Source organism: Coptis chinensis, chromosome 1 (assembly GCF_015680905.1).
Source record: "Coptis chinensis isolate HL-2020 chromosome 1, ASM1568090v1, whole genome shotgun sequence".
NCBI lineage: Eukaryota > Viridiplantae > Streptophyta > Magnoliopsida > Ranunculales > Ranunculaceae > Coptis > Coptis chinensis.
This window is the reverse complement of record NC_141456.1, coordinates 77,163,233-77,191,089: the sequence shown is the minus strand read 5'-3', so window position 1 is coordinate 77,191,089 and position 27,857 is coordinate 77,163,233. Positions and strand designations below refer to the sequence as shown.

Genomic DNA, 27,857 nt, shown 5'->3' with positions numbered 1-27,857 from the left:
CTGTGTAGCGTCGCACTTGACGGTGCTCTAGTCGATTCACTTGGACAGCTCATTAATCTGTTGATTCACCTCGTTGATACCATCCTCAGCGGTGATACCATTTGAACTTTGGGTTGCGACCTGGTTTTTCAACGTCAGGTTCTCCTGCCGGAGGAAAGTAATGCTCTCGTTCATTGTCACAAGCTGGCTGACCAGGTTCTTGACTTGCTCCTGTAGGCTTTCCACACTTCGTGGGCTTGAGGGAAACTGATTTGAAGATTGTGGTTTTCTCAAGAGATCGTACCACAGACGGCGCCAATGTAAAGGTTATATTTCGTCTAACCTTACAGGTGTAGGTAATTTGGAGGAGATAGAATGGTTGGTTAGGTTTGATTGAGTTCATATGGACGAACTGCCTACGTATCAAGTTCTCTCTCTGGGGCGGGAACTTGAATCAGGTCAGACGTAGTTCCTCATTCTCTCTATATAGGCAAGGTGCTCGCGCCTTTTGCTCTCCCGCTTCAGGTCAGATCCAGGTCTTCAGGTCACTTACAAGCCATGATGGCGAGTTATGAATAATCAATGAGATGCGTGCCTGAAGCTTCAGTCTTGATAGATGTAATAAAGACATACGTTACGAGCCGTTGTGAAGCGAGAGGAGTGATCGCTATGGAGGTCGCTTCTGGGTGAGATCGTCTATTCGACTCGAGTCACTTTGAAGCGAGCTCGCAGGTCGAGTATGTGAGATTGGTTAGTGGTGACATCACTCTGGGCGCAAGTTGAATAGGTTGCTTGTCTGAGTTGAGTCACTATGAAGCGAGCTCTGAGGACAAGGATTCGAGGTCGGTTGGTAGTTCTATATATGCTAGACACGTGTGATATTCATTAGATGTGAATATTACTCCCTCACAAGGTGCATAAGAGATTTTCCTGTAACTTATTGCTTATCTCCGTATATCTTCTTTCCCACCCTTTTTTTAGCTTTCCCATTATTATTTTGATCTTTCTTAAACTTCTATTGTTGGTGTATATTGATTATCCACTCTTTTTGTTTTTTTTTGAAGGAAAGCTATGGAGTAGGGAATAAAGATGTTCTCTCGCACTCCTGTATACATGATCAGTTACTTGAACAAAGGAGCAAACACAATACAGTGGCCACCTTCTGCTGCTACAGCCATGGTCGCCAATGCCCCTGTTGATTCCCTCCTTGAACCTTCTGCCAAACGTGAGTTACTACCGTTATTTTTTTTATTATTTATTTGGTTTTTGTTTTATTCTTTCGTTCGTTCTTAGGATGCAATGAGCTTATTCTCGAATGAAAATCATCGCTATGAATAATGGGTAATTGGTGTAATTACCTTGCAAAAACTCCTAATGGGTCTATAACACTCTAAGCTCAAAGATATTTGTCTCAGGTATCATTAGTAATTAAGTTTTGAAAACTTTGAAGGACTTTAATTCATTTTCTTCAGTCGGTGATGGCCACAAATAGGAAACAACACAACCAAGTTCCATTTGACAAGAAATGGTATGATCAAATATTGATGGCCTGAAATGTTTCCTTGATAATTTATACCAAAGAAATTTGATTTTTGATGGGAGCAGAGAAACAATAACAATTTATTTTTGAGTTTCAAGAAACCTCAACTTTTTTGACAAAGAATGTTGTTACATAGAGATCTTCTTTAATAGTAGTTGGATTTCAATTTGAACACTTTAATTGCTACTATATTAATTGGTTGTATGTTTACATGTAGCAATGACTCGATTTCTTTACTAGGCGCAAAAAGGCCTTACAAGATCTTACATTGTGTGTTGTAGCTTATTTTTTAGCATATCATTTTTTTCTTCTCTTTGAATACATGATAGAAAGAATACGCAATTCTTGGATGCTTGGACCAGTTTGAACTATGAAACCTCCAATATATTATCTGTTTATATTGATTTTGCAGGCACATAAACATTCAATATGTGCAGGGCTATCAATAACTTGATCCAGCATGGTTACGTTTTGACAAGTCTAACGTATTTATTACTCTTGGAATTTGATTAAAGTAAGCTCTTGGTCATATGTTGCTTTAATATGTTGCCTCTACTTTTGCTCTACTAATGTTTTCTTAGATGTCAAAAGAGGTTAATATAATAGTACATTTATACACAAAGATAATTAACCAATTTGAGTGTAAGACCAGGAACAACAAGGCTTGAGGTTTCCATTAGATTCCAATCGACAACCAAGTGGTCAATAAATTACAAAATGAACAAGTACAAATCATTCATGCATCCTCACAATGAAATTCTTTGAATGAATACAAGTCTATACTTTATTTTAAAAATGGAGGTGTATAAATTCGCTAACTAATAAAAATCGGGTTTGCACTTATGGGTCTTTGGCTTATAAAGATTGATTGAGTAGGTGAAGGAAAATGGGTCAAGTGGTCATATATTCACTCAATATGTAAAACCTCAATCAAGTGTCAAGAATAGGCCACAAGATAGTATTACATTTTCCAAAAGGTACTTCTTGTGGTCATGATGGTCTCCGTGCTCAGTACTTGTTAGATGCCATGAGTTGTGTTGTAGCAGCTATATCATCTGACTTGTTAGATGCCTTGGCTTCGGTGGTGAATCTGTGGTTACAGGGACAATGTCCGTAGCCGTTAGCAGAATTCATAGCGAGTGCTCTGCTCACTCCACTTCTTAAGCTGGATAATAGCATTCGTCCGATAGCTTTGGGTATGGTTTGGTGGCGTCTTGTTTCCAAAATTGCAATGAAAGGGGTTTCCAAAGAGGTGGTAGGGTACTTGCAGGATTTTCAGTATGGGGTCGGTGTCCCTGGTGGAGCAGAGGCGATTTTGCATGCTGTTAATCGCATGATATATGCTAACAGTGACAGTACATCTCTTTATATGTTGCTAGTAGATTTTCAGAATGCTTTTAATATGGTTGATCGGACTACTATGTTAAGAGAGGTTCGCATTCACTGCCTTGCTATTTCCCCTTGGGTTGAGTATTTGTATTGTCAGTCTGCAAGATTATACTTAGGGGATGATTACATATGGTCTGCTTCTAGGGTTCAGCAAGGTGATCATTTGGGTCCCCTTCTCTTTGCACTAATGTTGCACCCTCTGATTCTACAGATCCAATCAAGTTGTCAGTTATTACTCCAGGCTTGGTACTTAGATGATGGGACTCTAGTTGGGGATACAAAACAAGTGGCGGCAACTCTGCGTATCATTCAGGAAGAATGGCTTTCTTATGGGTTAGTTCTTAATGTGGCCAAAACTGAGATATTTTGGCCATCACTAGATCCGCGTCGTTCCACTCCTGGTCTCTTTCCTTTAGATTTATCTTGTCCTCAGCAGGGGGTTAGGTTACTTGGAGGGGCAGTTAGCACAGATTCTTCTTTTGTCATAAGTCTTGCTCGTAAGCGTGTTGAAAAGGTTATGACGTCGATGGACCGTTTAGCTGCATTAGAGGATCCACAGTGTGAGTTAGCACTTTTATGAGCTTGTGCTAGGCTCTCCAAGTTGTTTTTTGCAGTTCATACTTGTCCACCACTTTTTTTTTGGGAGGCAGCGAAGACTTTTGATTAGCACATTCGCATGGTTCTGCAGGGCATTATAGTTTCTGATGGTCCTAGCTTCAGTGATTTGCAGTGGCGTTTAGCGACGCTTCCATTGCACCTTGGTGGGTTAGGTATCTATTGTGCCTTTGATGTCTCTGCTTTTGCTTTTGTGGCCTCCCGTTTTCAGACTTTAGAGCTTCAGAACCACATTCTTAGGAGTTGTGGTCCAGTGCCTATGGGTGAGATCCTTGGTGATGCTACTAGTGTATTGCATCTCTGTCTTCCCGATTTTGACCTTGATTCTGTGGCTGTGAATGCTACCGTCCCCTCAAAACCATAAAAAGTTTTGGCGGAAGCTTTCTACAGTAAGATTGTTACTAGTCTTGAGAGGGAGTTTGAGTTCTCTACTCGTCAGAAAGCAATCATTGGATGCTTACAGTCGGAACATGCAAAAGATTTTCTACTTGCTATTCCGATGGAGGGACTTGGACAGCGTATGTGTCACACCCCGAATTTTGACAGAATTCGGAAAAAACATTATTTGTCCCCGACTCTTCGATTTCCGAGGTGTGACGCACTCTCCACTCCCAAAAACCCATAAACAGTTTTAAAATATGCGGATAATTAAAACCAATAAAATTTTTAACTTAAACAACAGTCATCTTCATTACCAAAAACAATTTACAAATGAAAATGCAAATAACCTTATCTCAACTGAAAATCTATATCACCTCAAGGGAAAACAAAACTTATCCTGAGATGCAATGCTAACGCAAACCACAAGCAAAGCAACCAATCTTCTTCATCACTAAACCTGTCAAGACTTATCAACTATGTTCATTTAATGAACACACCCGATAAACAAACATGCAAATCGTCGGTCAAGACATTATAAACAATCTTTGGTGTGAGTAGCCTAAAAACAACATATACTTATACAAATATAAACACAATCCACAAGGCAGTTAGTTCCTCCACCGAGGCGCCTTAACTTTCAACGACAAATATAACATCCTTAAGAATAATAATTAAGGCAGGTAGTTCCTCCAATCGAGAAAGCTTTAACTTCCCACTAACCACACAACAAACTATACACATAATAAATAAGGTATGTAGTTCCTCCATCGAGGCGCCTTAGGTTCAACTAAACAAATAACCAAACAACCATATTATATACGTACCTCATTTCATGCTCAATCACAGAGTGGGTCGTCTCTGCCCAAGTAATTAGTTTGACCCACCCTTCTGCAAAACCATATATAATCATCTATCTACATATACATCATTAACAAACATATTACCATAATTATATTAATTAAGGTTTTCTTTGCGTGTCCCTAAAATCACGTCGTATCTATGTCTTACCTAGTTTCCCTGGCTACCACAATCGCTACCCAACGCCGAACATGTACATCCACATGCCTCCCCTTACATAATGAACCACTCCGTGCGTAACCACCCTGAGCGGGATGCCGCACACCAGGTAAATCCTCACACGAAAGCAATTATGTAAGTACTGCCACTATTCGGCATAAAATATTGCGCATCATCGTTCTATTTTGCGAACGGAATAATCAAATTATTATTATTTTCGCCCGGGAGGGCGCCGAAGGCCATTCAGATTTAACTGAAACGCCAGAAGGGCCGCCCGAAGGCCATTCAGATTAACTGAAACGCCAGAAGGGCCAATCACATGAGTTGTGGTAGTCAGGTTCTAGGATTTTCGTTATGTAATTTATTCAGGTGTCATACGTTAATGACTCATAAACATTCCACTATATCACGTGCAGGTCAATTACCTTATTGCACTAAGCCATAATATATAGAAACATCTCAATTATATCTCATAACCAAAATTCATTCTTTCACGTGCCAATATATTATTGCACTACGCCACAATCCCGTGGGCAAATATTCACCGATACTATATTAGCATCTCACATATAAAATAATGGAGTGTATATACATTTCTCCAAGATATTGCATTAATATAAATATCTCAGCATATTATCTCATGTCACAATGCTTCAACGTATCACATACATTTTTATTATAACGTATTAGGAATATAATATCTCCTAATATCTCAATATCGTCACGTGTCAAAAATACACAACATCAATGTCAAATCTTTCTTAGATAATAACAACCAAAGTTATACAAGCTTCCACCGCGTTTTATTACTATATGTGTCCATATAATATACACATAAAACGTAGCACAAATAAACAGTCCACAATCCACAATCAAAGCCCAATATATATATGATTTACACACTACTCAAGTCAAATCTAAATTAGATAATGACCAACCAAGTTATATAATATCGACACTATTTTATATAATCAAATATGTGAAAAACTAGAAAAGTCAACATTCCACATTCAAAGTCAACGGTCAAAGGTCAACGGTCAAAGTCAAAGGTCAACATGGCCTGGTCAAAGTCAACATATCATGGTCAAAGTCAAACTGTCGTGGTCAAAGTCAAATTGTCGTTTTCGTGTTCGACAAGTCCAGGGTCATAGCCATGGTTCATGGCTAAAGGCAAAGGTGCATGGCTCATGGGCTCATGATGACCAAGGTCATAGTTCGGACCCAACTAGCCAAGCCCAAACCTTAGAACCCGAAAGTCTAAACATTTAAAGACCCAATTAGATCTATTCTAAGTCCAATGGACTGGCCCCAAGCAATATTAGAAACTAGCCCAAAACGAAAACAAAACTGGCCCAACACACTAATCAAACTGGCCCAAGAAAACTAGTCAGATTTTGGCCCAACCACGAAAATTAGATTTCGGCCCACATAAAACTAAAACTGAAATTTCGGAGTTTCCTCCATCGAAATTTCGGCCAAGCCACTAAAACATTTCGGCCCAACCACTTAAACTAGCTAAAGAAGAGAGACCGGCCGGGCCCAAGCCCGGTCATCTCCTTCCTCCAGCAGTTCTCCTCCTTCACCACCACCAAAAATCCGGCCACCACTAACCTCCACACAACCACCCCATTAAACTAGGCGGTTTTACTCCAAATGAAAAACCCACTAACATTAACAAAGGCAACAATCTCAAAAGATAAAAAAAACCAAACTTTACCAATCTAGATCTACAAATTTCGGACTGCCATTAAAGCTTGCTCCAAGCTCCAATCGACAGCCCCCTCAACCGCCATTCATCAAACCCCAAACAACAATAACCAAAATCGTTCAAAACAATGAAAAATCAAGACAAAAACGCATCGTTCAAGAATAACCGCGAAAAATGTTTCGCCATTAAAGCTTCCTCAAAGCTTTGGCGGCTCGTCCATTCACCAACAACCAACATCCAAAGACTCACTCAAACCCCCACTCATCCATTTCTCACCCAACCAAGACAACCCCTTAATCCAAAACAGCCCAACCGGCCAGATGCGATATGCGTGGTCGTCCTCGGATCCGACCGCCATTCAAGGTCCTTGAAGTTCCAAACCAAACAACACAACAATAACCCATTCAAGCCGACAAATTTAAAAACACACAAAAGCGGACGATTCGGCGCCATTAGCGTGCGTGGGAGTTTCAAGCTTCCAAGCTTTAGCGGTTCAAAAACCAATTTTACCAAAGTTTCGGACGGTTTAAACTCTTAATACAAATCCAAATTAAACAAAATTTAATAAAACCAATGGCACAAAGTCCAATACAACGGATAATGAACAATATCAATACACAGAAAACCATAAGTTCGGTGAAATAGCAAAATAGCTACTCACCTGTATGAACAGCTCCTACGAATTTCTCCGAAGTCCGAAAGCGCCAAAGCTCCACCCTCCAGAAATCCAGCTCTCATCTCTGCCTCCATTTTTAATATTTTATTATTCTCTTAACCCTATTTTCTAGAAAAAAGTGTTTATATACTTGGGTCCGAAACCCAAGCCCAATCTGAACTTCGGGCCCCAAAAACCGGCCCACATATCCCGAAGTCCAGTCCGACGAATTTTGAAAATAAATAATTTAATTAATTAATAATTATAAAAATACGTATTAAAAAAATACGGGCGTTACAGTATGTCACAGGTGGAGTATCGTGCCATTCTTAGGTACCATCTTATGATTCCTCTGTATTCTGATGGGGGTCTTTGCCCTGTATGTAAAAAAAGTAGATTAGATGCTTTTGGAGACCATGCAGTACATTGTAGACATTTTTCTTGTTTTAAATACCGACATGATTATGTTAGAGACATTTTGTGTGATGCATTTTGGAGGGCTGGGGTACAATTGAAGAAAGAGGCTCCTATTAACTTTCTCACTGATCCGAATGAGGGCAGATCGACACTTCGCCCTGCGGATGTCTTGATTTACAGTTGGTCCAAGGGAAAACATGCATGTGTTGATGTAACTAGAGTCTCTCTGTTGGTAGGGTTGGGGAATGGTGACTTTGAGGTGGGAGAAGCTGCTAAGAGGGCAGCAACAGGATAAATGGAGAAGCATGGGGAAGCTTGTAGGACTAACCAGCATTGTTTTATTCCATTCAGTTTCGACACTTTTGGGTTCTTGGAACAACAGTCTGTTGAACTACTCAAGAGACTTCAGAAAGTTATGGACAGTAACATTATGACAGCTGGTTCTAACGAGTTTGTTTTTAAAGGATAGGATTTGCTATTCAGAAAAGACTTCCGATGAAGCTTGTTGCACACTTGTCATAATTATTTGTAAAATTCATTATCATTCATTATCAATAAAATTTCCACTAAAAAAAAAAAAAAAAAAAAAACCCTCACCTACAACTACATTCAATCATACTCGCTACTTTTAACATCAACGCCTTTCCTTCTTTTTCTTCATTAAATCAAAATACTCTATTAACATCAATGGTTCCAAAATATATATATATATATATATATATATATATATATATATATATATATATATATATATATATATATATGCAAGGCTTAAAATACTAAGTCAAATTAAGGCCAGAAACAATGAATTTAAGATGAAAGCAAAAAACAACCAAAATAAAAGGTTAACAAACATAGCAAAGAAGGCATTGAAGCTAACCATTTACAATGCCGAGCAAAAGACCAAAAGCAGTGGTAGTTGTATTATCCCACGTCAAACCACTCCTTAACTCTACATTCCTCATTGACCTTTATGTTGTTCATGGTGTTGATCATTGGAGAGCACCAATACCAGGTGATAAGCACCAAAAAGTGTAGTTTAAACCCCTTAATAGTTTTACATTTAGGCCAATTATATTTATAATAAATAAAAGTTAGTATTATTTACGTGTTTTTGTGTATTTCAGGTCTTGAAGCTATTTATATGCTTAAAGATGTCATTTTGCCTGGAAAACAAGTCAAGATGATTGCTAGAAAAGTTCTATATTTAAAGCCCAAAAATCAAGTATAAAAAGCATTTTCAAGCCCAGTCAAAGCTAGGAAGTCAAAGTCAATTCGGGTAGAAAAAGAATATAAAAGTCAACACAACTTCAAATAGGCGTATCTTTGGACTCGGGCTTCAGAATTGGGCTTACCTTATGTCTAAACGACCGGTTTAGAATAAGCTTTCCAATGGACCCAGTCTTGCCCCCAATAAGAGCTATAAAAGCAGATGAAAAGGGCACTGAAGTAATTTCCAGGAGCGGTTGCTTCTTTAGACTTAACCTAATGGACTTTGGGCTCACATTAGAGGCCCAAAGTCCCCCTTTTTGGCCCATGCACGAAAATATAACCCTAACCCTCTCCTATATAAAGAGGGTTAAGGCTAAACCTAACTTGGTTACTCCCTCATTAGTATAGTTTAGTTTTAATTAGGTCTCTCTCTATCTCCCCTCTTTTTAGTTTAATTTAGGTTTAATTAATTAGTTTGTAGTGTAGCCTCCATTAGAACCTTTCAAATAAAAGCTTTAGTTATTAATTCAATTCTTGTCTTTTATATTATGTCTTTAGTTTATTGTTTAGTTAGTATGATTCCGATGGCACAAGGTTAAACCTCCATCAAAGGGGGTTTATGAAGCCACATGAGGATGATTTGTTAGTAGTTTAGTTATTGTTTTATATAAGAACTTCAAGTTCTTCATTGTGAGTGTCTAGAGATAGAGCTCATAACGGATAACTAGAGCTTAGAGCCACCATCAAAGAGATTTGTGGTGGAGCTAAACTATCATGCTATTAAAGCCTTGATCTAAGACGACTTGGTGTTCACTAGGGATCAAACAAGCGATTCGATAACTAACTAATAGTCAATCGAAACGCGTGGTGGAATTTCCCCTCTCTAATCTTTTTTATTATCATTATATCTACTGTTTTAGCACTTAATTTTATTGTTTTCATAGCATATTATTACTCTCTCATTAGTGCAATAGTTAGTTTAATATAAATTTGTGTTAAATACATACAAGCAAGAGTGGAGAACACGATTGATCATCTATATCAACATGTTTAAAGAGTATTATAATAACTTGATATGCATGATTTAGTACTGGAGAAACATTGTTTTTACATCTATTAAAATTTACTTATCACCAGGCATAACAACAAAACCACTTATCTTGTAATCTTGGGGTAGTGCACCAATACCCAGTGCCTAACAGACAAATCACTTTCAGATTCACAAAGTTTGACATTTTATTAATCTTGACTAAGTGTATGTCTCATACCTTAAGCTTCTCACAAAGTGGTGCACTTTTCTACCAGTAGGTGCTTGACACACCTAAAGTAAATAACAACAATAAAGGTTCCGAGGAATCCCAAAGAATATCATATTACACCTTATTAAACAATCAAGTATCGTTGCTTTATTTGAATCATGTAAATTCTAATATATAATTGTGGTGCCAAACCTATAATAAAACTGTAGAAAATAATATATGTGCATCTAAATGCAACAAGATATATGTGCATCTGAATGCAATGTCACAAGCTATAGAAACTGACAAGGCCAAACACCTCTTTGGAAAGGTCTATTTGTATACAGGTGCAGGGAATAGGTCTGCTAGTTTTAGGAGGAAAAATAAATCAATTCAGGTGCTAAAAAAAAATGCTCTTTTGTAGCGACTAGCTGCTGCAAAAAGGTAGTATATAGCAACTTTTGTGGCAACCATCCCCGGGGCTAGAAGGTATTTGAATTTTTTTTTCCAGAAGCACAAATTAAAAATTTTGAAACCTTTTGTTGCAGCTTGGCCATGGCAAAATACATTTTGAATTTCATTTTTCTTATCATTATTCAAACATTTGGCCGCGGTAAGGGCTGTGACAATATGTACACTTTCTAGCCGCGACTACATTTTTTTCGTGGCAAAATCGTTCTCCCCACACCAAATACTGCCACGGGCGTGGCAAGAAGTTTTTTCTCGGCTTTTGCGGCGGTTTTTGGTAGTTTTGGCCACGGTCAACGACCGCGGCAAAAAGTCTTTTTTTTAGTAGTGCATACGCATACTTATCTTAATTATACATATCTTAATTGAAGACAAATAACACAAAGACCTCAAGTAAAGGTATGTGGTGTTATTGGTTGTTGTATTCATGTTCACGCCGGAGGTACATGATTTTGTTTTATTGGTCTACATGAGTAGGGTTGTTAATGGGTTTCGATAACCTGATAACCGACCCGAACCAAATCGATAAAAAACGGTTTGGGATTTGGTAATTTGGTTTGCCCTCTACCGACTTGAAATTGAACCGAACCGATAAGATATTGCCCTCTACCGAACCGATATGAACCCAAACTGATAAGATGACATTTTAGTAATATTTATGATTAATTTTGTATATGTTTATCAATTGTGTGGTTGAAATTAATTGATTTTATAGTTTTCGGTTCGGTTTCAATTTGCAATATATCTTATCGGTTCGGCTCGGTTTCAGATGAAATATAATAATATCAATTCGGTTTCAGGTTCCCAATTTTCTTATTGGTTCGGGTTTGGATTTTCAAAACCCGACCCAAACCGATCCATCGACAGCCCTATACACGAGCCTTGATTACATAGTTATCATAATACCCTTCATTTACAGTTATGCATTTAATGGGATTTTTGTATTATTGACTTGTAAAGGTTTGTTGAGGTTTGTAATTTTCCTATTTTAGGTAGAATAAGATAGTGTTTTTATCATACTACCTTCTTTATCATCTATGAGATTCCTCATTTACTTTGTCCTATCTATTATTCATTAGAGCAAGTCCAATGGGCTACTAGCACCCTAGAAACCAAAATGTCATTCCAATGGGGCTGCTAGAAGGGCTTCTAGATTTGGCTAGTATGATAAACCCAACTAAATTTGTGGCTTTGTCTAGCAACTGCCATAATAAGTTTCGGGAGACGGATGATACAGTTTTTACCGTCTGTGTGTTAAATTTCGATGGACGACAGAAATTGTGTCGTCTCCGTCCAAAAAAATCTCAACCTAAGCTACAAACTAATAGACAAACGGCAAAAACTGTGTTGTTTGTATCCATTTAGCACTTCAAAACACAAAAGAGCGATTGGAATGAAATTCAAGTTTTGGTCTGCCATATTTGGCCAGACAAAGTAAAAACCCTAAAAATCCTATGTGGCAAGGGTTTAGTAGCCCTCCATTGAACTTGCTCTTTTACATACATTATAGTTTTATTTTGTTCTTTTTAGTAGAAATTAAGAACTATATATATATCTTGAAATGATGTTGAGTATAAGAAATTGAGATCTCTCCGTAACTTCTTCAATGTGTTTGATTGCCCTTTGGGGTTCTTCTCCCTTGCTTTCCACTTTCCCTTTTACTCAAAATTGTTAAGAATGCTTGTCCAAATGTAGCATAATTTTGTCGCGTTGTATGTGTCCAAAGTGGTTGATTTTGCTGGATTACAACCAATATTATTACACTAATTAAACACTTTATTTAACTGTTACTGCAATATTGATAAGGTGGATTTGGGATTTGCTGTTTTTGAGAGTTTTATGAAACAATGATTTGAACCGGTTGTGGTTTGTTTGAACACCCTGCTTAAAGAAGGGGGGTGTTCTTCTTTGTTTCAATGCCCAACCAAGTATGTGTTTTTGGGTTTGTTCGACTGTTTAAGTCGGATGCCCTTGCCTTCCACTTTCCCTTTTACTCAAAATTGTTAAGAGTGCTTGTCCAAATGTAGCATAATTTTGTTGCGTTGTATGTGTCCAAAGTGGTTGATTTTGCTGGATTACAACCAATATTATTACACTAATTAAACATTTTATTTAACTATTACTACAATATTGATCAAGTGGATTTGGGATTTGTTGTTTTTGAGAGTTTTCTTAAACAAGGATTTGAACCCGTTGTGGTTTGTTTGAACACCCTGCTTAAAGGGATTTGTATAGAGCGTAAAGAACCGAGACAATGGATTTTTTTACCCAAATGTTGTTACTTTGAACACCCTACTAAGTACTATTGTATGTGAAGTTCAAACATGTCTATATGGTTTATATGATTTACATCGTAGTAAGAGGTGGTTAGGAATTGAATACCCAATCTTTTCAAAAGATGAAGGTCCAAGCTGAAAAATGCATAGCACAAAGTGAGATGGCAGAATTTGAAGTGTTTCTCTATGCAAATGTATGCGGGTTGGTTTCCTTTTTATTAGTTTGGTTATATGTTGCAAATAGCAGTAGCTTCTGATGTACATGTTCTTGATTTAGATTTGATAGGTAAACAATGCTAAATATAGCATATGCATCTATTTCTCTCCAAAATTTAGAAAAGAGTAAGACTCCAAGAAAGCAAAATTGAGGGAATTTCAATATCGTTTGTCAAAGCTGAATGATGCTAGCAAAGTGCCACGAAAAGGTAGGTAGGTTGGTTTTTTAAATAGTAGATTGGTTATATTTGCAATTAGCATTAGGTTTTGCTGCATAGCTGTTAATATTTAAACAATGTTTTTGCAGAGGATGTGCATGCATTCTTCCCAAATGTTAATGGATGACTAAGCTAATATTCTTTGTTCTAGGTTGTTCTTGTCCCGATCCCAGGAAAACAAAACTTAGGGAGTTTAAATACGCCACTTCATGGTGTTGTTGATCTTGAAGATAGAGCTAAGGAATTGATGAATGTTGTTAGATGTTGCAGTAAGCTGATGGTTGGACTTGACTCTTCTGAAGAAGATACATACAAATGAAGATACCAACACTTCAGAAGAGGATATAGCTAAGGCAAGTCCAGTGAAGATACCAACACCTCCTTTAAAGAAGTGGACTGGAAATAATTTGCTTGATGGGAAAAACAAGGTTAATGAGTTCCAACACTTGGCTCCTTACATGAATGAGGAGAAACCAACGGAACATGGTTTTGTGCCAGACACTAGATATGTACTTAATGACATTGATCAAGAAGCAAAAGAAGAAGCATTGCTATCGAAACTAACCTTTGTTGCTTATTTGGAAAAGCTCTTGTTATCCTTGAAGATTTCAAATAGGTTTGATAATTGTATCGATATGGCGAGTAATAACCTCCTTAGACTTTGATTGCACATGGAATTATCAGCGAAGTTTTATTTCTTAATTAATGCTACCTAAAATTTGGCCCTACTGGGGAGAGAATTGCTAGGGTTTTTGTTTCTTCTTAAGTAGGGGTATCAACGGTCCGGTTCTTAGTGTTGTAAGAACCAAGTAGTACCATTTAATTTTACAGTTCCAGTTCTAGTTCTGGTTCCGGTTCTTAAAATTGTGGAACCATATCCATAACCATCGATTCCTAGCGGTATTTCCGGTTCCAATTATTCATTTCGGTTCTTAAGTGATTAGCTATTTATACACATTTTTTAAATATGTACTTAAAAAATATGTACTAAAAACACAAAATAACACACGAACGAGTCACTTTTTAAATATTAATTTAATATAAGTAATTATGTCATTTAATAATTTAATAATAAGTTAAATAAAACTATATATTTAAGGATGTAAGCTATATTTTTATATTGTTTATAACATTAAATGAACTATATATTACACTAATAAATAAAATTTAGTAATATATAAATGAACGTTTTGAGTTTTTATATTTTTTATTTCGATATTTTTTATGTTAAAAGTACGATGACGTTCGGTTCCGGTTCTACATAGTCCGGTTTTTTTAGTAACCATTTTTAAATAGTTCTAACCGGAACCTCTTTTCTACAGTTCTTGTTAAACGGTACCATTGACACCCTTATAAATCTTAAGTTGTACATTAGTTGAACCATTCTAGGGGCTGGCGTATTCGGTATTATGATTGTACACAGTACACACTGTTCTAAAAATCAGTCTAGGCGGCTGCCTAGGCGGTGCCCAACCGACTCGCCTAGGCCCAAGTCGTTTAAAAAATCAGTGGACCGACTAGGTGGGTCTAGGCAGACCGATTAGGCGGGTCTATGCGGTCCAGTCAAGGTTTTTTTTTTTTTTTTTTTTTTTAATGATTAAATGTCGAAAATTAAAGACCCGTGTAGGCATAAGATTTGAATGAGTTTAAAAGACAAGTCTAATGTAAAGTATATGCCACTATAATAAAGAATATATTTTTATATGAAGTCGATATTCTTCAACTATTACACATTTTTGTAATAAGTATCTTTGTTTGTGTTTATTTATTGAGTTATGATAAATGATTTTCTTCCTTAGGAAAAAAAACCGCCTCCAGTCTAAGCACTTGCCTAGACAGATTTTGGGTTTAATCTCCCTGATTGATACATAACCAGCATAAAAACCCCCTCATTACGTACTAACCCATAAAAACCCCATATTTTTCTAAAATACCCAAACTGACTAAAATACCCCCCACATATAAAACCCTAGATCTCAAATTTATCTTCTCTCTTTCTTCTCGCTGCATCCTCTATTCTTATAAACCCTAGATATCCTGCAAAACCAAATTAAGATGACAAAACAACCGAAAAATAAGAGAGAAACACCCAACAAAACAAAAAAATCGAAAGTTTCCATGTCACAAACAAAAAGGAAATCAACTACCGATAAAAAGACGGAATCAAAGGTAAAAATCATTTTTTTTTTTTAATTTTGTTTGTAAATAAACGAAATCTAAGGTGAGAATCATATTTTAAGTTGTCTGAAATTGATATTAGTTGACACTTTGTAGTTGATATGAAGTTCATACTCTGTAGTTGATATGAAGATTTGAATTTGTATCATATTTACATAGCCTATGCAAATTTGAATGTAAATTTATATTTCTATGTGAATGTAAATTTACATATGTATGCTTGCTTTCAGCAGTACGGTTTTGGTTACAATAATAACTATGTAAATTTACATTTTTGTGCGTTTACTTGCATAGCTGAATTTGCTGTGTAAATTTGTATTTTCATATATGTGAAAGTAAATTTTGAAATGTCAGTTTAACAGACTTATTTATTATTTTTCCCTTTATTGCAACAGGAGGTAAAACCTACTAGCTCTACCAAGGTGTTTTGTTATACTGTTTTGCCTATGTTATCACTTTTTCAAGAGTTAAAATGAAGAATTAGAGATGTTCATATCGTCAAGGCGAAAGAAACTCTTTTTGGACAAATTTTTTATAATTTTTGTTGAAGGACATTGGAGAGACTGAGTTAAATGGGGAGGAAGAGGCAAAGAAAGAATATCATGAAATAATGTGTTGTGTTTTATTGGTGGTCTGGTGGATCACTTTGGGATACTAATTTTGTTTGAATTAAGGACGTAAATCTTTGATCTTTTATGTAATATCAGTTTGTCTTTGAATTCTGAATGTAACTTTTGGATACTAATTTTGTTTGAATTCTTGATCTTTGAATTCTGGTAGTAATGGAAAAAATGAGCCTGATGTGTTTGTCAGATTTCCATAGTCATGTCAGAAAAAAGTTTATCAGAATTCATATTTGCATATATAAGTTCAGATTTGCATAGACTGTCGCTTGTTAGATGACAAAAAAAAAAACGTTTGTGAAAATCCATGTGTATATGTAAATTCATATTTTCATATATGTATTCATATTTACATAACTTGTGTCACCTGTCAAATGTCAGAAAAAATGTATATGAAATTTCATATTTGCATATGAAAATAAGAATTTTCATTGCATAGCTTGTGTCACCTTTCAAAACTCAGATGTTAGAAAAAAAATGTCTATGAAAATGTAGTGATATTGCTATGTAGTTTTAAGTTTCCATAATACAAGGTCATCACATACAAAAAAAATGCGAGGGTTTGAGCATTTGGTTTGGGTGAAAGTTGTATGATTACAATGGTGATTCATGAGTCGTATTTGTTATTCATCTTTGTGGAAATAAATGTAGTCCAATGTCAGAAAGAAAATGTTATTGTAAACCATACTTTTTTCATTTTTTCAATAGCCAATAACCATCTTGAACAAAAAGAACTCCTACATCACATCTTATGCGGGTTAAAATTTTCATAGGTTAATCTTTTGTGTAATTAAGATTTTCATAGCATACGTCCAATATTAGAATTGTTTTATTTTAGTAATCTACTACGAAAATCTAAATTTTTATATGTAAATACAATTTTGCATAGGTTAAACAACTATGAAAATTCATAGGTTATCTAAGTTTTTACCGACATGTTTAGTTTCAAAAACTAATATTTAAAAATATATTTCCATACATTTTTTTCATTAGGCTTGTTTTGTTTCACAAATAATTCTACTATGTAAACTTAAAATGTCATATGTAAATTCAACTTTTCATATATCAAACTACTCTGTAAAATTAAATTTTCATATGTAAATTCAAATTGTCATATGTCACACTACTATGTAAATTTAAATTTTCACATGAAAATTAGAAGTTGAGCTTGTTCGGATTTTAAAGTTGGTACGGTGCAAATGGTTAGTTCATTCTTGGAATTGAAAATATCTTGTGTTTTAGAAATGGAAAGTATCCACCAATGAACAAATTGAATATGGCAGTAGTAGGCTCATGGCTTCTTCCAATCACGATGTCCTTCATCCATCAACCCTTGTCTCGCCCAAAGCAATTAATGAAAAGAGTATAATAATTGGTACATCTTTATGATTCTTTCACCAATATAACCAAAAATCATAATGTTATACACATGTGGTATCAAAGAAACGTCGAGTAGAGAAATGTATAGACAAATGATTGTGGTTCATGCAATTGTATTTCCCATGGGCATTTCCACAAATACACTACCAGCAATAAGTAGATTCAACTTCTCCCCCATTCCCCAACTCAATTTTGTATCTATAAAATGGTTATCTATAAATCCATTTTTTGTCACAATGAAATCGGTGTTATTTTTTAGTGTAAGGATGAAAAATCTTTGTTGTTTGTCTGCTTTATTGGAAAGGTGTTCTTCAATGTAAGGATCTCCAGTTAATTTAAGAGTTTGATTTAATGAAAAGGGTAGAATGGGAAATAGAAAATTTTGGGGGATAAGAATTAGACCGCAAATTGTTCATAATCTGGAAAACAGGGAGGCTAATTAGCAAGATGTAAATAATAGGGAGGTTATACGGGTATGTTGTGAGGGAGGAATTTACATATAGCCGGATTGGATTGAGGGGCTGAGGCCCATTTCTTGCTTGCCTAGAACGCCCGCGCTCCCACCGTCCGGACCGTCTAGCTTTTTCAGAACACTGATTGGGCCAAAGCCCAGAAGGTGTAAATGAATACGGGCGTAAAAACAAGAACCCTACAAAACAGAACATAAACCCCTGATTGAGGAGTTAAATTTAATTAATGGCGTCTTCTTCTCTGTTATCCATTCATCGAGTTTCCAAACTCCTCTCTCAAAACCCATCATCTATTTATTACTCCCTCTTCCAACACCCTCATTCCACTCTCAAAATCACACCTTTACTGTTATCTTCATCTCGTAATCACAATCTCACCACTTCTTCTATCCCAAATGACTTCCATCAAACACAACAACAACAACAACAACACCCCAATCCCCAACATTTTCAACCTAATAATCAGTGGCACCAGAACCAGAATCAGTACTACCCACCACCTCAAAACCCTAACAATAATAATCAGTGGCAACAAAGAAACCCTAGCCCTACTAATAATCAGTGGCAGCAGCAAAATCCAAACTACCCTCCACCTCAGCAACGTTTGCGTCCAAATAATAATCAGTGGCAGCAGCAAAATCCAAACTACCCTCCACCTCAGCAACGTGGGCCACCAAATAATAATCAATGGCAGCAGCAAAATCCAAACTACCCTCCACCTCAGCAGGTAATGGTTCAAACACAAGAAGTTGATTTATTGAGTTTGTGTAAAGAGGGGAAGGTTAAAGAGGCTGTGGAGATATTAGGGAATGGTTATAATGCGGATTTTAATGTGTTTTATGAGTTATTGAATGTTTGTGGGAATCCCAAGTATTTAGACGAGGGGAAAAAGGTTCATAGTTTGTTGTTTAAGTCGCAAATGAGAGGGGATTTGGTTTTGTTGAATAACTTGATTGAAATGTATGGGAAGTGTGAGAGTATGAATGAGGCCAAACAAGTTTTCGAGAGGATGTTGGACCGGGATCTTGATTCTTGGCATGCGATGATGAATGGGTATGCGGCGAATGGGTTGGGTGATGATGGGTTACAGTTGTTTGAAGAGATGAGGAAGTTGGGTTTGAAACCGAATGAGAAGACTTTTCTTGCGGTTTTTGCGGCTTGTGGTAGTGCTGATGCTATTGAAGAATGTTTTCTACATTTTGATTTGATGAAAAATGAGTATGGGATTAGTCCTAGTGTTGAACATTATGTTGGGATAGTTGATGTACTTGGTAAGTGTGGATATGTTACTGAAGCGGAGGAGTATGTTGAGAAGATGCCGTTTGAACCTACTGCAGAAATTTGGGAGGCGTTGATGAAGGTCGCTCGGGTTCATGGTGATACTGATCTTGAGGATAGAGCTGAGGAATTGATGGTTGGACTTGTCCCTTCTATGGCGAATCCAAAGAAGATACCAACACCACCTCCGAAAAAGCGGTCTGCTATTAGCTTGCTTGATGGGAAAAACAGGGTGAATGAGTACCGTCACTTGCCTCCTTACAAGAATGAGGAGAAACCAAAGGAACAAGGTTATGTGCCGGATACTAGATATGTACTTCATGACATTGATCAGGAAGCCAAAGAACAAGCATTGCTCTATCACAGTGAGAGGTTGGCCATTGCTTATGGTTTGATCAGTACACCAGCGAGAACGCCTCTTAGGATTATCAAGAATCTCCGTATTTGTGGTGACTGTCACAATGCGATTAAGATTATGGCGAAGATTGTTGGTAGGGAGTTGATTGTAAGGGATAACAAACGTTTCCATCATTTCAAGGATGGAAAATGCTCATGTGGTGATTACTGGTGAAGATTTGTTGGTTTTGTCATCAAGATGTGATGGTAAGAGTTTATGTTACCTGAATTTATCTTATTTTGGCTGTTCCATGTATTAAAATGCAATACAATTACTAGTGCCGCGTGTTTTTGAAATCAGGTTTGGTATTAGTTGGTATTAGACAAAGCATTTGCTAGTGATTGAAGAAGTAATTTAGAGAGAGCATATAGTTCAGGTGTGATTTGGTCATTGTAAATCTGATCCTAGGAGGATATACATAATGCTTTCTTCACAAACTTATTGCCTTTGTTCTCGTAAAAAATGTCTTCGGATTCAGTTCGATAAATCGTTGTCTGGTTGAAAGTAGGTGCCTTGACAAGGAAATTGAGACATTTCGTTTAGGAAATGTCAAGGGTGTCTTTGAAATTGGGATGCCAGGTGTCATTGTTTTTCATATTTTTTGACAATTTTTAAGATGCAGAGTTGTGTAGGCATAGAAGTCACAAGTCCCGCCTCGAATCTATTGGTATTAACTTTAAAAGCTGAAAGTACACTGAGTGAAACTTGATCAAAGATTGCAGGAGTCACCATTGGTGAGCGTTTTGAAAAATGAATATATTATTCACTGAAAAAAATGTCTGCTTGTTTCTAACATCCCTCAAGAATTTGGTGGTCAAGAGCTAGCAGATGCTTTTCAAGCATTTGGAGGGGTCTTGAGTACTAAGGAGTACTAAGGTCTTCTATAAAGCAACGGGTGTTAGCAAATGCTATGGTAAGCACATATTTATCTTCTTTGCATATGAAATTAGGGAATTCGAATACTCCATAAAAATTTCATGTGTTGAGCATGAAGTCATCCTCCAAGTGTCCAGCACACAAGAAAACATTTAGATGATTTTCATATCAGCTTTATGAAGGTCATTTTATCTAGAACCTTAAAACTTCATGATCGTGCTCATTGCATTACACATTTAAGTTAGATTTTAAATAAACTATGCGCTTCAGTCTCTGTATCTCCTTTGCATCTGCAGGATTTGTCAGTTACAACTCACCAGCCGCTTCCCATGCCGTGATTATTAGGATGAATGGGGGTCAGTTGGGTGGGAAGACGTTGAAAGTGCAGCTTAAGAGATATGACAAGCATAACAAACTTAACTCACAATGACTGAGATATGGAAGGAAGCAGAGTTCTCTACCACCTCTGGTGGCAACCATCCTTGCCTTTTGTAGTTACTGTGGCATGAGCCAGAATGACGTATAAATGGAGGATAATTGATCCTTTTGCATGTATTATGCTATCCGTTCTTGTGCTGAGGAAAAACTGATAGTTCCCATGTTGCAACATGTTATTGTGGTGCATTTCTGCATAGTATTTGTAATTTATTATACATTTAGACATTTATTATAAAGTAATCAATCTTCCCTTGAGGTTTTCTGTTTGTATTCGACTGCTGATTCAGTTGCCTATTGCCATGCATTGCGTTGGTTGTTTAGTGTTCTTTGGAATTTTGTTGCTCTTGTTTGCAAGCTCTACGGTTCAATAAGTTTTGGCTTTCCAGACTGGTGCTTTTGGCAAGTATTACCATCTGAGGATCGTGTATGTGAACCTGTTTTCGTCACCTTTATCTTTTGTTTTTTCTAAAACTTTTTTTTTTCCACTTTTTTCGATGTTAAAGAACCAATGTTTGTGTGGGCTCAAAGTGGTATCGTATCCTTGATTGAAACTGTTATATTCTAATATTTGGTGTTAATGTGATTTTGGAGATGTTTTACTAGCCGCCACAGGCTTTCCTCCAGCCCAAGCAATGTCTTTATACTGGTGTTTCAATTTCCATGTTATGTGAACTGCTGTGTTCATCCTGTTGTTTGTGTTGATGACATTTTGATTTGCTGTCACACTTCAGGTACTTCTACTTTCTTTTTTTGTGCATATTGATATCTTGGTTTCTTTTCTTTTTCTAGTGAAATATGTTTTGGTTGCTTAATCATACCCTATTCGTCCCGAGCGTAAAGGTTCTGCTGTTTGTGTCTGGATGTTCTGCAATATGTCAATCTTTATCTTGTCTGATGTCATTCTGGCAATATGTCAATCGAGATTGATATTTGCGATATATATCTTGTCGAGATGATGTCATTGGACCTCGATACCATAATTATATACGGTTGACTTTTTGACCAATTTTTAATAATTTAATATTTTTCAAAATTGGATGATCTTCTTTAGACTAGTCACCAAAACCGAGATATCCGATATATCATCGAATTTTGGGCCTTGGTCATTGGACCTCACCATATTGATACTGTCGCAACTTTAACATATTTTTCATTGGATGATCTTCTTGTCTATTGCATGAGGCTAATAGATGTATAAGCATCGGACTGCATCTGGAATATGGTCATGTTATGAATCGGATCATGTTATTTTCTACGAGAACCTGTGTTATCTTTTCCCTCGATATACATAAATAAAGATCGGCAGAAGAAACAATTAGTTGAATCCAAGGCCCAAAATTTCGATATCGGTTAATATATCGGTATACCCAAAAACCGATATATATCGGATATATCGTTTTTTTTGTGATTAGTCCAAATTTTTAAAATATCAGATATCTCACCGATATATCTCGGATATCTCGCCGATATATCTCGGATATATCGGAAATTTCAATATTAAGTTATTAACAATCGGTCAAAAAGTCAACTGATATATATCGATTATCTCAGAAATATCGATTATATCGGTGATATAAACTTTCATATCGGAAATTTCGATATATCTCGGAAAAAAGAGGTTCAATATTCGGTGGATATATGTCAAAAATATCGATATCGGTGTACCAATTTACCGAGATATATCGGCGAGATATCGGATATCTCGGCGATATTTTGGGCCATGGTTGAATCTACAAAGATGAAAATAAAAAGAACCTATATCTTTAAAGAAAACCCTAGAGTTGTTATTCTTTGGGTTTTGGGATATGACATTTATGTGTTTGTACTCACCTTTGATGTTACGTATCTATCTTTACCAATAAGATAGGTAAAGTGTATGTTAGATTTTCTTTCCTGTATCCTCGGAATATCATAGTTATTTTCACTCATATATCGAATCTACATGAAATTGGTTATGTTGCGTATCCTCAAAGTGTCAACTTTTTACCTAAATAGCGAATCTCCATGAAATTGGTATGGTTTGAAACAATATCTAGAGTTTCTCGGAAAAAAATTAAAGCTACAAACAAACTGGTGAGTGTCAAAAACATGAGCATTATAAGGACGCGCAGACTGTCAATAGTGCCGTGTAATTCTAGTAAGGCAATCGTGTAAGATTTGTCTTTCCTTCGTGGATTCATTTGAAAATACGAGATGATGTTAATTGATAGCAAGCACTTTGGAGACAAACTTTTATAAAGACTCAAGCAAGCTATTTATTCTATAATTGGCGATATTTTCCACTCCTTTTTTTGCTGGAATGAGTTTGAGAAAAGTGGTATTAATTCACCAATAAAAGGAAAGAACTTCTCCTAGAAATTCTTAAATCACTGACATTCGTCATACTTCATATATTTCCCACTCCGCTTATAGAACATTGAGGGTGCGTTTGAGAACGGGAATTGGAATGCTCGTAAGAATTAGTACTTAACTCGCGAAGTGTTAGCACGACTATGATAATATTCTATGAATGTTTGAACAGGATTATGTGGTGAAAACTAATCAGTTATTTGCGGATGTAATGTAGCTAAGAGTTTTTGATGTGCTATGCGTAAAATATTACTGGAAAGTAGGATTCAGAAATTTATCTTAATTTTCTTCGAAATTTGCAGTGAAGATGTGCAGAATTTGACATACATGTAAGCGTTCCAAAAGTTCCAAAATTTGGTTCCTGACTTTCAAAGGACGCTCCGTGAATGGGGATTCTAGAGCAAGTGTTTTGGATTTTAGTATTTTACAGGTAACAAAATGCAAGATTGCGAACTTTAACTTCTACATCAAACGTCTTTTGTTGCACTAGTATTAGTGTTAGTTATAGAGGGTTTTATTGACGAGACTTTCACTTTGGTAGTTATTGTTTACTAATTAAAAATTATTACTTTTTTCTTCAAAACATTTTTCTGTGCTTTTGCTGATTAAATTTGAGCACAATACTGCAAAGAAGAGTTGGGTGAAAACAACTTTTGCACATGCCAAAGCATTGATGGCGAAATGGTTGTGGAGGTATGAGGAGGAAGAAGAGCATTTGTGGTGAAAGGTAGTAATGGATAAGTACGGCGAGGGGGCTAGGAAGTGGCTTATGAAGGATCCTGCAAATCCATATGGGGTCACGCTTTGGAGGGCCATTGTTAATGTGTTGAATGATTTTTCTCGAAGGGGTTACTTCACACCTGGTACTGGAGAGTCTATCTCTTTTTGGGATGATATTTGGGTGCGAGAGACACCATTGAGGTAGCAATTTGGTGAAATAGGTATGTTAGAAATTTGGTGAATTATATATACATATGTATTATATGTTGGCCACTAGCAAGAATGCAAAAGTAGCAGACTATATGACTGGAGAGGTGAATGGAGTAGAGTGGAATGTAACGTTAAGAAGGGAATTGAATGATTGGGAGAAGTGATACTTAAGAATCTTTTTTGTCTACAATTTATGAAGAGGGGGAGAGGGACAAGAGGAGATGGGCGTGAAACAATAAGGAGTTCACGGTGACGTCGTTCGACTAAGTGTCGACCAAGAACTGGAAAAATTAAGAGGACAGGAAGTGATGCATAACTTTCCTTACAATAAAATATGGAGGAGTTCAATTACTTTTAGGGTGGGTTTCTTTTGTTGGCTTGCTTTCTTGGAGAGAATTAAAACCTTAGATATTTTGAATAGAAGAGGTATGGAACTCCAAAATATTTGTTCTCTATGCAAAGAGGAAAAGGAGAGCGTAGATCATATTCTTCTCACTTGTGCCTTTTCAAAGAAAGTGTGGGAGCTTGTCTTCTCGCCTTTTAACAAACCTTGGTCGTACCGGCTAACATCTGGGAGGCGCTTAGTAGAAAGGTAAATTCGTGACCGCTTTCTAACAAGGCCTTATGGATAGCGGAACATCTTCCTAGTGCTTTTGTATGAAACTTGTGGAATGAGGAAAACACAAGGGTTTTTCAGCTACATGTTTGGGCAAGTCCTTGCTTTGAAGGGGTCACATATCAAGATTGTATTTGTAATTGGGATACTCTTGTCGTGTAAATTGGGTTTGTAATTGATGAGGTAAGTTTGGTAGTTGGTAGCTTGTAGTGTTATGCTACGAGAACCAATCCTTGTAAACTTTTGTATTTGTCGAGCTCAACTCAACTCACCACCGCTTCCCGGCACCCAGCGATTTATGAGATGAATGAGTGTCACCGGGTGGCTAGAAGTTGTGCAGTTAAGAGAGACAACAAGCACAACAAAACTTACTGACAAAGGCTGAGTTATGGAAGGAAGCAGAGTTCTCTACCACCTATGGTGGAAACTAACCTTGGGTTTTGGAGTTACTACGGTATCAGCCTGAGTGTCGCATGGATGGGAATCGGAGGATAATTCATCCTTTTTTGCCTTATGCCATCCTTTCTTGTGTTGAGGGAAAACTGATAGTTTCTTTGTGCGTTGAACACTCCCTGGGACTTGTTATCATGGCGCATTTCTGCACAATAATTGTAAATTATGTACCATGGAAGTTCATTTAGGGGTTGTTTTTTTTTTAATTCAGCATTTAGAGCCTCTTAAACTTAAGTTTTAAGCATTCAGAGCCTCAAAACTTGTTTGTTTTTTTTAAGTAGTTTAAGCATTAAGTGTACTTTTTAGCATTCAAAGATTCAAAGACCAAAATTTCTTTCGAATCTTTGAATTCTAATACTTGAAACAAAAAAGTCTCTTCTTGCCCTTTCTTAAGAACCCCATCTTAAGAACCCATCTACTTCTTACCTTGACTTTTATGGTTTCAAAATAGGTTCTTCAAAATTTGATGTTGGCGTCACGGGTTTTTTCATTTTTTTTGGGTGAATGATATCCACTTTGTTAAAAATAGAATTACATATATATATTCTGAAAATAAACAAAATATGAAAATAAACCGTTAAAATATATTTGTGAAAGCATATTTTAAATAAATTTATTTATCATTTATTTTTTTCGATAATCCATCTCTTCTCCTCAAATATAATATATATTTTGTTTAACAAGAAATCAAGTTAGTGTTTAAAATAGATAGCATGAGTAAAATTGTCCGAATGATTTATATTCAAACCTTGAGCAGTGTTATTCTAACGAGAAAACAAACATGTTTTTAGAATTCAAAGAATCAGCATTTAGTATTGAGGAGGATGAGCCATTCAAAGATTCAAAGATTCAAAGCATTCATAGGCTCAGAAAAACAAACGACCCCTTAAACACTAATGGATAGTATTAAGCATCAGTTATAATCTTTTTTCCTTTAAATGTTTACATTGGAGTTGGTTTTGTTTAAAAAGGCTTGACAATTTTTCTGTTAATTAACCAATTGACACTCCCAAGCAGGGGCGGATCCAGGATTTTGAATCAAGGCGGGCTGCTAGTACAAATGTTAACTAATATTTTTTTTTGAAGGTGAAATAGTGTCTTATTATAACTACTATTTTTTTTTGATGGAAAAGTTGGAAGGGGGGTGAGATCGATCCGCCCCTGCTCCCAAGTCCTAAAGAAGAGTCATGATCTTCCATTTACTGTTCAATCGTCAGTTTATATATGTAGTATAGTGATTGCTTTGAAGCTCTATACGGTTTAAATTTGGTCTAAACTGTTGACACATTCAATATGGTGTTCTGCAGGAACAACAGATATGGTGTGAGACAAGAATGCTCCCTTCTCAGTATCTTAAGATACTGGAAGTCATCTCAATAGATACTTGAGTGTATTATCCCGAAGAAATCTGATACCCACTGCTTTCTCAAAGTCAGCTCAGCTAAAGCAGATAAAGGGAATGCCCTCACAAGGATTGCCCACCCTTTAGATGATAATCTCATTTTCCTAGTTAAAGAAAGGTGTTTATATACGCACGTTTTTCCTTGGGATTTTACTGGAAATCTGCCATTGGTAAAGTTAGGTTGTGACATTTAATTAAAGATGGAAAAGTGTAAAGTTAACGTGAGAGTAATCATGTAAAGGGCTGAAACTGAAGGTTCTAAGTGAAGTGTGTGTTACGAAAAAAAGTAGATGAACAGACTCATAATATTTTAGCTGATTGTGGAGTTTGGTTATTTTGGAGAAAGTCAGTGGTGAGGCAGACACCCCATTGTTCGTGGTGTCCTAGCTGCTTGCCCTGTAGTAGGTATAGGTTCACTGCTTTAGGTAGAAGCACCATTGCTTGCGACTTATACAGTATGTGTTCTAAAGATACAGCACCGATTAAGCAATACTTTAGAATGGTTCGTTTGCTCTGGAACAAAATGATCCAAATGCTTCAGGAATTCTTGCTTCCATTGGAGCTTTGTAAGTCTCTATACATATTGAATGGATGCGTTGAATGGATGCGTGTGAAATGGTCAAATGGTTATCTTGATTGATCCTAAACAAATAAATGAATGGATTTGCTTCCACACACAATAAGGAGATATTTGCGGTGATTTATGCAGTGCATAAATGGCGTTCAAGATTATCACTGATATGGTATTGCGTCCTCAAATATATCATAGAACAGTGTATTACGCGCTACTCCACAAGACCACAACAACGGAATTTGCGTACCAATCGTTAGGGGAGGACTGAGTGTGGGCAAGATAGCATACTGGACACAAATATTTTCTAGTACGTATAAGAGTGGATATGAGTAGATTCCCCATGCATCCTCTTCTATAGACTATAGTGCAACCTTAGGATTCCCGTATTTGGGATCTGAGGATCCGGTACACCTTTTAAGGGCTCTACTGCCTGCCCAGGCCAGGATGTCCGGCAAGGGATCGGAGTGTCTCTATTGCGGAATGTGACTGACACTGGCATATGTCCCAAAAATTGCATGATCCTCTGATAATTTTGTATTTCAAAAGCTTTTTCGCGTCCATATA

The 27,857-nt window shown here is 36.5% G+C and overlaps 1 protein-coding gene, 1 long non-coding RNA gene and 1 pseudogene across 13 annotated transcripts; all 3 read left to right on the top strand.

The window, feature by feature from the left end:
• The first annotated feature begins 2,750 nt into the window (after positions 1-2,750).
• Positions 2,751-3,488, top strand: LOC147525246 (uncharacterized). The gene has a single exon (XM_086578797.1). It carries the CDS (start codon positions 2,751-2,753, stop codon positions 3,486-3,488), a length of 738 nt encoding a protein of 245 aa, XP_086434923.1.
• Positions 3,489-18,157: 14,669 nt separating this feature from the next.
• On the top strand, positions 18,158-21,224 carry LOC147525245 (pentatricopeptide repeat-containing protein At2g15690, mitochondrial pseudogene; annotated as a pseudogene). 11 transcript variants are annotated; one of them, XR_015221152.1, is made up of 4 exons: positions 18,158-19,861; positions 20,371-20,389; positions 20,475-20,568; positions 20,828-21,224. The product of XR_015221152.1 is annotated as a pentatricopeptide repeat-containing protein At2g15690, mitochondrial pseudogene, transcript variant X11 (transcript). The 11 variants fall into 11 exon arrangements; XR_015221150.1 differs by having other exon boundaries at positions 20,278-20,389; XR_015221147.1 differs by having other exon boundaries at positions 20,278-20,389; positions 20,460-20,568.
• A 1,850-nt stretch (positions 21,225-23,074) lies between these two features.
• On the top strand, positions 23,075-27,008 carry LOC147525244 (uncharacterized). The gene is made up of 2 exons (XR_015197891.1): positions 23,075-23,748; positions 26,625-27,008. It is a non-coding gene; the product is annotated as an uncharacterized LOC147525244 (long non-coding RNA).
• The last annotated feature ends 849 nt before the right edge of the window (positions 27,009-27,857 follow it).

What these genes read in the sequence shown, in the direction of transcription:
- LOC147525246 (XM_086578797.1), top strand. Translation starts at nt 2,751, where the DNA reads ATGAAAGGGGTTTCCAAAGAGGTGGTAGGGTACTTGCAGGATTTTCAG.